Source organism: Ceratotherium simum, chromosome 1, assembly GCF_057802395.1.
Source record: "Ceratotherium simum simum isolate JZ-2026a chromosome 1, ASM5780239v1, whole genome shotgun sequence".
Classification (NCBI taxonomy): Eukaryota; Metazoa; Chordata; class Mammalia; order Perissodactyla; family Rhinocerotidae; genus Ceratotherium; species Ceratotherium simum.
In genome coordinates this window covers 14,676,556-14,688,070 of record NC_141900.1, presented here as the reverse complement: position 1 = coordinate 14,688,070, position 11,515 = coordinate 14,676,556, and the positions used below count along the sequence as shown (strand labels likewise).

The 11,515-nt window shown below is 44.0% G+C and overlaps 1 protein-coding gene across 2 annotated transcripts in view; it reads left to right on the top strand.

The window, feature by feature from the left end:
• The first annotated feature begins 1,491 nt into the window (after nt 1-1,491).
• Nucleotides 1,492-11,515, top strand: part of CDK13 (cyclin dependent kinase 13) — a 117,639-nt gene continuing 107,615 nt past the window's right edge. For both annotated transcript variants that reach the window (XM_004441469.3, XM_087435353.1), the window contains exon 1: nt 1,492-2,702. In XM_004441469.3, the coding sequence (XP_004441526.2) occupies nt 1,492-2,702 (1,211 nt within the window). The remainder of the gene's footprint in view (nt 2,703-11,515) is intronic.

Here is an 11,515-nt window from a genome sequence, read left to right as displayed (position 1 = left end):
GCTAATACCACCTCCGCCCTCTTTTGCACGGTGCCCTCTCTTCTCTCGCAGCTGTTCCAAATCCGGAGTTCGGCGGCGAGTACATGAGGGGTGACGACTCGGCCCAGAAGGCCACTAACGGCATTATTCCTGAGTCTCCTTGCTCTTGCCGTGACCTTTCAACAGGCAGGCGGTGTGACGCCTGCGAAGAGCCGGAGCCGGCATCGCACTCTGGCCGCAAGCAACAGGCACCACCGCCGTGCCATCACTACAAGAGTCTCAAGCGACGACAGTAGGCGGTGCACGAATCTCTTTTTCTTTAACCCTTCTTCACACACAGTCCCACCCTCACCGGAAGTGGAGCGGTCTCTACCTTACGCCACTTCCGGTCCGAACGCCCGTCGCTTGGCGGGAGCGAGCACGCCGGTGCGCGGCAACTTTGTTCCCGCCTCCTTTGCCCCTGACACCACTCACCTTCGGCTTTCTCGGAGCGTGACGTGCGTGCGCGTCCCCGGCCTTGCGTCAGGGCCGAGGGGAAAGGCCGAAGGAGCGAGGCGAGAAGGAGGGGTTGTGTAGGTTAGGGCCCAACCAGCAAGTCCCGTTGCCCTCCCTCCTCCTGACGAGGAGCGAGAGGGAAGGGGAGGAGCGAGCCGGGGCCGGCCGCGCACACTAGGAGCCTCCTCGTGGAGGGGGGGGGGGGAGAGCGGAGGAATAGGGCAGCTCCGCCACCTCCGCTCGCGGCGGCGAAGGAAGAAGAAAGTCAGGGCCCCTACTCACCGCCACAGACTCAGAAACGCCCCCCCCCGCCCCCATCTCCCCGGAAACAGACCCCCGCCCAGCCCCGCACACTCGCTGCCCCGACCGTGAGCCGCAGGCCGGTCGCCCCCGCCTTGCCCCGCCCCGCCGCCCGTCCCTGCGGGCCGCAGAGTGCGCGAGGCCCTAGGCCGGGAGTTGTCAGGCCCAGGCCATTTCCGAGGCGCCCGCTTGTGTCGCCGCCACCACAGAGGACGACGTCGACGCGGAGGAGGCGGCGGCGGAGGCGTGTTGTTGTTTCGCCCACTCTCCTTCCCTGAACTCGCACCCAGCGTCGGGGCGCGATGGAGTGAAGCGGCGACGAAGGTGGTACTTCCGCGTTGCGCTGCCCGAGCCGAGAGCGCGGCCGAGGCCGCTCCCCCACCCCGGGGGCACTTGGAGGACTCCGGACTCCCCCGCGGGTCAGCGCCCGGCGCATCTGGTGTTTTTGCTGCTGAGGCTAGAACGACGAGCACGACTCGGAGCTCTGCCGCCCGAATTGCTGCCTCCGTCAGGCCCGGAAGCCGCTGCGGACCCCACTGCGATCTGGAACCCAGGGACCCGAGTCCCGACCCGGATTATCGTGGCGCGGCTCCAGGCCGGCCCTTGTGCTCGGTGTCCCTCCGCCGCCGCCGTTCCCGTTTCCGGCGGGGGAGATGGCCAGGATCTGAGCCGGGAGGAGGCCGCACCCGCGCCGCGCTCTGCGGCGGGCTCTAGGCGATGCCGAGCAGCTCGGACACGGCGCTGGGGGGAGGCGGGGGCCTGAGCTGGGCGGAGAAGAAGTTGGAGGAACGCCGCAAGCGGAGGCGATTCCTGTCCCCTCAGCAGCCGCCGCTGCTGTTGCCGCTCCTGCAGCCGCAGCTCCTGCAACCGCCGCCGCCCCCGCCGCCTCTGCTCTTCCTGGCTGCTCCCGGCACGGCCGCCGCCGCAGCCGCCGCCGCCGCGGCCTCCTCCTCTTGCTTCAGCCGGGCCCCCCCTCTGGAGGTCAAGCGGCTGCCGAGAGGCAAGAGGCGCCCAGGAGGGCGGCAGAAGCGGCGCCGCGGGCCCCGCGCCGGGCAGGAGGCGGAGAAGCGTCGGGTCTTCTCGCTGCCCCAGCCGCAGCAGGACGGCGGTGGCGGTGCCAGTAGCGGCGGGGGTGTGACCCCGCTGGTGGAATACGAGGATGTGAGCTCCCAGTCCGAGCAGGGGCTGCTGCTGGGGGTGGCCAGCGCGGCAACGGCGGCGACGGCTGCCGGGGGAACGGGGGGCAGCGGCGGGAGTCCGGCCTCCTCCTCTGGCACCCAGCGGCGCGGGGAGGGGTCGGAGCGCAGGCCCCGGCGGGACCGCCGCCGCAGCAGCGGCCGCAGCAAGGAGCGGCACCGCGAGCACCGGCGGCGGGACGGGCAGCGCGGCGGCGAGGCCTCCAAGTCCCGCAGCCGCCACAGCCACAGCGGCGAGGAGCGGGCCGAGGCGGCCAAGAGCGGCAGCAGCAGCAGCAGCGGCGGCCGCCGGAAGAGCGCCTCGGCCACGTCCAGCAGCAGCAGCAGCCGCAAAGACCGAGACCCGAAGGCCCACCGGAGCCGGACTAAGTCGTCCAAGGAGCCGCCTTCGGCCTACAAGGAGCCGCCCAAGGCCTACCGGGAGGACAAGAGCGAGCCCAAGGCCTACAGGCGGCGGCAGCGGTCCCTGAGCCCGCTGGGAGGCCGGGACGACAGCCCGGTGTCCCACAGGGCCTCGCAGAGCCTGAGGAGCCGCAAATCCCCCAGCCCGGCAGGAGGTGGCAGCAGCCCCTACTCTCGGCGGCTGCCCCGCTCCCCGAGCCCCTACAGCCGCCGCCGCTCCCCCAGCTACAGCCGCCACAGTTCCTACGAGCGGGGCGGCGACGTGTCCCCCAGCCCCTACAGCAGCAGCAGTTGGCGCCGCTCCCGGAGCCCCTACAGCCCGGTGATCAGGTGAGTCCGCCGGCCTGTGCGTGCGTCTGTGGCTGTGCCGGCCAGATCCCCGGGAGGCAGGGAAAGTGGGGATTGGGTTCTCCCAAACCACCCAAGTCTACTACGGAGGTGAGAAAACCCTGCCTCAGACGGGATGCAAGGAGGGAGGGGCGTTTTTGCGTGCCTGTGGCACCTTTCAGGGGGTCGGAAGGGCAAAGCAACAGGTTCCCTAGAGCTTTGCTCCTCGCTCTGGCAGGGAAGATTCTAAGGAAGAGTTCAGAGTTTCAAACTTGTTGCATTAATATATTAACAAGTTTCTCTCGATTGCTTTTTGCTTTTCCAGCACTCTTACTTTGGGCAAACCTAGAAGTTGTTTAATTTGTCATAATTTTGGAAGCTCTCTGAAGAGGTTTCGTTGTTGGAGACTTAGGAATGGACTGCAGTTTAGGGACTGAATATTGTAAAGGAAAATCAGAATCACGTGCTGATGTCAGAGTTAGATATGGATTGTAAATGCTTCGTGTGATTAATACAGCGATGGGAAAAGCAGCCTGTCTGTAAAGTTTATTCTCTTAGTATGTGACAACAGCTTATGTGGAAGCTTATAGTTCTAAATTCTGAAGATAAGAAAGATGTCCATTTTGTGATGTTCTTGTGTGGAACAGTTTTTTACATGTCTTTCAAAGTCATAATTTTGAAAAGTAGCAAAAAATGACAAGATTGTGGTTTCTGTGTTGCTTTGTGATGACACCCAGTTGCTAATAACATAAATATAATCTAGTTGTAATCCAGTGTCACCAAGTGAGTGGTTTGGTATGTTCTTACACTATTACGCTATTTACTATTACTTTAAGTTACTATTTACGCTTACTTTAAAGTTAACTAGACCTTAACGTATCAGAATGTTTGTTCAGAAATCTTTAGAAGGTGTAACTTACTGTAGTATTGGAGTAAATCTGTTATGTAGCTGTTATGCCTTGCTTATTATATAATACTCGTAAAAAAAGTATGTGCATTGATATATACTTATCTGTTAAGCCAAGTGAATTAAAAGTACCTTTTGAGTATTTTGCAGGTTTTTATATTCCTTGAGATGTTTGGAAACTCTAGTCCTTATAGTTGAGGGTATTGCAAAGTTTGCATTGGTTGTTTTTCCTGTTGGTCTTAGTTTTCGGTAATGCCTAGCTGATGCTGAGTACCTCTAACTGTGAGTTATGTTGAATCTCAATGCAATATATGTACCTGTAAAATCAGTAGATTTCTTTGAAGTGTCGGCCTAGTAAATGTAAAGATGTGATGCAAGTAGAGATCTAGGTGTGCGTTTGCCTTTAAACCAAAACAGCTGTATAAATCTCTTCGTTCTTAAATGCTGGTTGATGCCTTGTGTAAAGACGATCAACAATGAAAACTCATTTCACTAAATTTAGCCTTTATGTCTTATAAGACCATATATTTTACTTTTAGTTAAAGTATTTTAGGTTTGCCGAGAGGTTTGCATTTTTTGCCATTGAATTTGTTTTTGATAACTGGTGGGGTTGTTTCAGGACTTTAGATAGCAATTTTAATTATAGTGCTATGTGTTTTATATATATTATGTAGTAGTGGCATGTATAATTAGGATTATTCAAATTTAGCAAATATTTATTGAGCACATATTATATGCTGGATACTGTTTTAGAGACTGGAATATAGCAGTGAAGAAAGACAAGGCCCTTGCCCTCAGGAAGCTTGCATTCTAGAGGACCATTCCTTACTGAATCTTTTCATGGTGATATATTGACCACCAGTATTTCTAAAGGGTTGGATTTGGAAGAAGCTTTAGAATATCTTGGTATTCTTGACAGCTGGCCATTTGGTGTGTGCCTGAATACACCTAGAGGTGGGAAGACATTACTTTGAGACAGCCTGTTCCATTAGATTTGGGCCTTGAGTTCTGGTCCTTGTTTACTCAGTGTTTTTAAGCAAGACCCTTGGAGACTCAGTTTCCTAAACTTCAAATACTTGCTTTTTTTTTATTATTATTATTTCAAGGATTAAATGAAAATTTGTATTTTGTAAAGTATACAAACGTTATAGAGTATAGAGAAATGTAACGTGGTTGAATTATCATTGACTTGTTAGAATTCTTCATGTTGAAACAGAAAACTGCCTCCGTGTAACTTCTACCCATTGCTTTAAGTTTAATCCTTTGGCATGATACAGAGCAAACCTGTATGCTACCTCTTTAAAATGTAAAGATAGTTGCTGTGTCTTCTGAGTCTTCTCTGGGCCAAAAAACTCATTTTTCAAAAGGTATGGTTTTTAGATTTTTTACATTACGTCTGGTTTGGCAAATGTCCTGCTTAAAATGTGGGGCCCGGAATTTACAGCTAAAATAGTTGATTGAAAGACGTAAGATTTTTAAATATAGCAAATGTATTATTACTGTTTAGGAACAATTAATTGAACTCACTTGTCTAAATTAATGCAAAAAGTTTTATTACTTTTAGACTTTACTAATTGTGGTAGGTGGCCCATGCTGTTTAGTGAATAGACTACTGTAGTGTGAGCTCCATGAAGGCAACTAGCTTGTCTTGCCCACTGTTGTATTCCTTGTGCTCAGTATCTGGCACAAGTAGACTGTTAATAACCGTTGAATGGGTAAGTGAAGGGATGATGGAGTTTAGTTTACTGACCATATGAAATATTATTGTGGGCTTGGATTACATAAGTATTTAATATAGACTCTGTGTTATGCTGTAGGAAATAACAGTGTGATCTTTTTCCAGCCCACGTAGAGCTTATAAATTAATGAATTGTCAGTGTAGATATTTTTAAGGAAATGCATACACATTCAAAATAGTATTGAAACCATGGTATGAAGATTTTTCTCAGTGTTAAAAGATCCTAGACTAAATCCTCTCCATTCTTTTAACTTCTACCTTACCTGCTCTTTGCCTTCATCTGAATCTTCAGTCCTCTATTCATGCTTTTCTTTTCATCAGTCCCTTCTTAGCTTTACTTTTTCTCCTATATAACCGGTTTACCATATTTTCTTTACTACCTGGCTATTGGAGTGTGGGAAGTCACATAGTTTTGCTGATTGGCCCTATGATAAATGTGAGGGTGTATTGCAGAGAGAGGCTGTTTAGGAAAGGGAGAGAATGGTACTGACATTTGGGTTCTACTATGTGCCAAGCATTGATAAATACTTAGTATACATTCATTGGCAAAACCCATGTGGTAGTTGGAAACTTTTCTGTTGATAGATTGGGAAATGGAAACTCTAGAAAGTTAGTGATTTGTTCCAAGGTCAGTTTGGACGCAAACTCTGGGCTGATTCTGAAGTAGATGCTCTTGATACTATGCTGTATTGAACCTCACCTGGCGTTCAAGGGAGCTGACCACCTCATGTAATGATGTTTTGCTCCAATTCAACTTCTGTTTGGGTATTTATTTACTAATTTCTGTTTCCTGGCCATCTTTGCAGCATTTTGAAAGGAGTCTTAAAAATGAATTCTTTTAGATTCTTTCAGCTCATTTTGTCTTTATTAATTTGTAGGTTTTATGAATATGAGGCAAAAAACATTTCTTGAAGACGTTAATTACCCTTAGTTATTGATGATTATTTTGCAGTGGGCTGTCTTAATCTAAAGTCACTCAAGTCAGGACAGTTACACTCAGTACAATAAATTGTTATACGTAATTGGTTCTCTCTCTGAACCTATAGAAGTTCTATTCCACCAAGAAACAGCAGAAGCCTCCATTATGGAATAATATCAAGACCCAGAGAATCTGAAGATGGATGGACACTAGGTGTAAATAAGTAAATTAATTAGTATTCACTTGCATACGATATGAGGTACCTCTGTCATGGATTACTTAGTGTTTTGTCCTAAAAACTAGTATTCAAAAATCTATAAAATGAAGACATTCCATAATAAAAAAAAAAGCTCTTATCACTCATAAAATGCTACTGATTTGATATGTACTTAATATATATAAGTTATGAGTATCCTTAGATGAATGGAATTCTTAAAATGCTTTTAAAGAGTGTCAAAAATATAGGGTTATAGAATAAATGCAGAAACACTCAGAAGGGATGGGATTTAGGTGAACTATCTTAAGTCTCCAAACCTGTAATCACTCTCTTCATTCTCAGGATGTCTTTGTGTTTTGCTCCTTCTCTGACCATACCTTACCTGACATTTACGTCTACTCAGTCTTGACCACATTTTTGTTCTAACACTAATATTTATCCCATTTCCAATTCTAGCACCTTAGTTCTGGCCCTCATTTTTAATCAGACTTCCTGTTATCATTCTTTTCTTCCCTGTTCATCCGTTCTTTTCTTCTCAATTCATTCTTTATTAGGAGAGTTTTCTTAACATCTTTGTTTGGTTGTATCACTTTCATTATATAGAGTTAAGTCCAAACTTTCTAATGCATCGTCAGGTAGTGCCTTTTATGATCTGGCCCCATTCTATCAGAATTCTATTTTTAGAAGCACTCTTATTTCTCTATATTTTTACTATTGCTGTTCTTTTAGCTTGAAATGCCTTTTTTTCTCTTCTCTGCCTCCATCTTTGCATTCAAAACCCAGCTCAAGTTCCACAGTCTTGAGACCTTTCTCCATTCATCTAGAAAAAGTTAATTCCTACAGCACTTTGCTTTATCTTTGTTACAGAACTTTAAAAATTTTTTAATATTCTAATTATTTGTCTGGCTACATTTGTGCTTTCCCTACTAGATTGTAAGTTCCTAGAGGACAGATTCCAAAGTGTATTTATTAGTGGTTGAACTAATTTAAATAGCATTTTTCTCCACAGATTAATGCACACCAACTTTTGCACAGATACCTGTTGTATCTCTAAACTTACTTCCTATTTCGGTTCACATATACTCTAGGATGGGGGAAGTGATTGTTCTAATTTATAAGGAGAAAATTTAAGAACCTCCCTCTTCTAGCTTCTACTTTACTGGGTGAGTCAAGGATGCTGGGAGTCATTTTTAGTGGGAATAGAATAAATTCAGTTCTAGTGTTTATATTTGCACTCTGTTGTACTGTTCAAGATGAGTGAGCTGTTTTTCTTGGTGAAAATTTTCCCAGCAGACTGTATGTCAAGATTTTATTTACTAACTCTGAAAAATTATAGCTATTTCTGAAAAACCAGTTAAGAATATTGCTTATATCCATATTTAAGATCCAAATTTAAGATTTTCTCTTTTTCTGTACTTTTTCTATGAATGTCACTTAAGTTTGTGTTGTTATTTTTGTTGGCTTTGTTTCGTATGTAGATATTTCTAGACTTTAAAGTGGATGTTTAAGCAAAAGTATCACCTAGAATCAGAAGTATTACTTGTTTGTGGTGATTTTTGTTCCTTGAATTTCTGCACATCTGAATTGTGGGAGAATCTTGTCTTCTTAATATATTTGGAAAATAAAATGAATGTAGATGAGAGGATAAAATCTAGGTTAAAAACTGGAATTTACATAAAATGGAAATGAAAAGGTAGTGAGAGGAACTGAAAACTAAAAGTACTTAATAGGATGCATGCCTCCCCACTTTTCTGTTACTGCATTTTTGGTTGCATAGGGGCACTTTCACTGAGATATTTTATTGACACTCCAAACTTAGTTTACCTAATATTAGTTATTTCACCTCTCTTGGAGTCATTTCTTTTTCTGATATTGCTCTTCATTATTTTTCACCTGTTTGCAAAGATGATACAGGCTCATGGTAGAAATTTCAGTTAGTACAGAAAAGTGTAAGAGGTTAAAAGTCCCCCTGAATCCAGCCACCTGAGATGATCACCCTTGACGTTTTGATGAACATTCTTCTAGACTTCTCTATGCATATATGCATAAGGACATGAGATTTTACATACATAAGAACATATTATAATGCTATTTTGTACCCTGTACTCCATAGTATATATTTTTTTATTGGCTCCTACTATTCTGTTGTATGAATATACCATAACTTGTTTGCCCAAGTCCATTTTGCTAGACTTAGTTCTTTAATTTTGTTTTTGCCATGTGTATGTATCTATTGCTAATTTTTTTCTTGTTTGCATTTGTCCCATTATCTCCTCTAGATTGGATTTACCAAGGGTAAAATTGTTGGGTCAGAAATGGTATACACATTTGTAATTTTGATACACTGTCATATTGCCCGTCAGAAGGCTTTTACCAATTTGTATTTCCCAACAGTCTGAGAGTGCCTGTTTCCTCAGTCCCATTATCACTTGGAGTTGTCAAATATCTCATTATTTTTTCATTTGCATTTCTCTACTATCTAATAAGGTTGAATTTATTTTCATCTGTTTATTGGATTTTCTAATTTCTTGATTCATCTTTCTGTTTGTTGTTTTTCTTATTAGTTTAAGAGCTCTTTGTGTATTAGAGATTTTTTTTTTTTTTGTAGCATTAGCAAGTATTTTTCATGAGTTTGTCTTTTAACCTGGTTTATGTAATGTTTTGTTTTAAGCAGGTTGTGATTTGTGCGTGTGTGCACGGTCTAAGTAGCAGTAGTTTCTCCCAGACACCGAGTGCCAAAACTTCAGTAATTCTTATCTCTTCTCCCTCCCCACTTCTAATGAATTGCTTGTTTTGTCTGTCCTTTTGCAGTGGTCTTTAGTCCACTGTCATTTAGTTAAAATTCCTTAGCTTATGTCCTTATCGTTGGGTCACCTTGCTTTTGGACTTTTTCTCTTCGAGCCCCGTCTGTTTTCTGCATTCAAATTCATCTTGAAATACCACTCTGATTCTGTCATTTTTCTATAAAACATATTTACAGAATCAAATTCTTTCTTTTTTTTTTGTGAGGAGATCAGCCTTGTGCTAACATCCGCCAGTCCTCTTCTCTTTTTGCTGAGGAAGACAGACCCTGGGCTAACATCCGTGCCCATCTTCCTCTACTTTATATGGGACGCTGCCACAGCGTGGCTTGCCAAGCAGTGCGTCGGTGTGCGCCGGGGATCGGAACCGGTGAACCCCGGGCCGCCGCAGAGGAGTGCACACACTTAACTGCTTGCGCCACCGGGCCGGCCCCCAGAATCAAATTCTTGAACTGGGCGCTTAAGATTCCCCACCCCAGGCTGACCAACACTACCCTTATTTCTTACTGTATGTGCTGATCACGATACAAACTGGACTCCTTACTATTTAAAAAACATGGAATTGTAAGCCCCTATACCCTGAGTTATGCCCTTCTCTCAACTGGCCAATCCTACTTGCCCATTCTTCTAATCACAGTTCAGGGGTCATTTTATCTATGAAACCTTCATTAATCTCATACAGAAGTGATTTCTCTTAATGCCTTTAGCATTGAGATCACTTTTATGAATATCTGTTATGTCCAGGCTTACATTAATTCGAGTTGTCTTTTTTCCCCGCCTCTTCTAGGTGTATTGGACATATTTCATTCATTCATTTTTTAAAAAATCAGTTTTATTGAGGTATAATTTACGTACAGTGTAATTCACCAGTTTTAAGTATACAATTAATGGGTTTTGACAGATAGATATACTTGTGTAACCACCACCACAATCGTGATAAAGAACATTTCCATTGTCCCAAAAGGTTCCGTGTGCCCCTTTGCAGTTCATCCCCTCCTCCTACCTGTGGTTTTTGGCACCCACTAATTCGCTTTTTGTCACATTAGTTTTACCTTTGTTGAACTTCATATAAGTAGAATTATATGGTATGTAATATTTGGTGTCTGCTGTTCAGTTAGCATGCTTTTGAGATTTGTCGATGTTGCATGCTTGAGTGGTTTGTTCCTTTTTATTGCTGAATAATATTCCATGTATGGATTATACCATAATTTGCTTATCCATTCACCTAGTTAATGAGCATTTGAGTTGTTTCCAGTTTTTGGCTTTTGGCTATTGGCTATTATGAACAAAGCTGCTGTGAACATATGAATACAGATCTTTTTTTTTATTTCTTGTGAGTAAACTAGGAGTGGGATTGCTGTGTTGTATGGTAAGTGAATGTTTGACTTTATAAGAAAATGCCAGCCTGTTTTCCAAAATGGCTGTACCATTTTGCATTCTGATCAGCAGTGTATGAGTATTCCAGTTGTTTCACATCCTCACTAAGACTTCTGTTTTTGGCAGTCTTTGATTTTAGCTGTTCTAGTGGATGTGTAGTGGTATATCATTGTGGTTTTATTTGCAATTCCCTAATGACTGATAATGGTGAACACCTTTCCATATGCTTATTTGCTCTTCTTATCTTTTGTTAAGTATCTTAAAATGTTTTGTCCCTATTCTTTATGAATTGGGTTGTTTGTCTTATGAGTTACAAGAGTTCTCTACATATTCTGGATACAAGCTCTTTATCAGATACATGTTTTGCAAATGTTTTTTCTCACCTTAACGGGAATTTCGAAGAGCACAAGTTTTAAATTTTGATGAAATCCAGTTTAGCAATTTTTTCTTTTATGATTTGTGTTTTTTGTGCCCCCCAAAAACTTTGCCTAACTCACAGTCACAAAGATTTTCTCCTTGGTTTTGTAACATACATCTTTAATTGCTCACAGTCTACCTTCATGTATAATATAACATTACAAGAGCATACTTCCATTTTCTTCTTCTCTTCTGTTGTACTATTCTTGTCATATGTTTCATTTTTACATATGTATGACTTATGTATATTATATATAGATGTGAGATTAAGAAATGAGAAAAGTCACTTATGTCTACTTTAATATATACGTTTTCAAACACTTGTCATTTCTTTCTGTAGATCCAAGTTTCAGTGTAGTATTTTCCTCTGGCCGGAGGAATGGCTTTTAATGTTTCTTATAATATAGGTCTGCTGTTCTGTCTGTCTGGAAAAGTCTCCG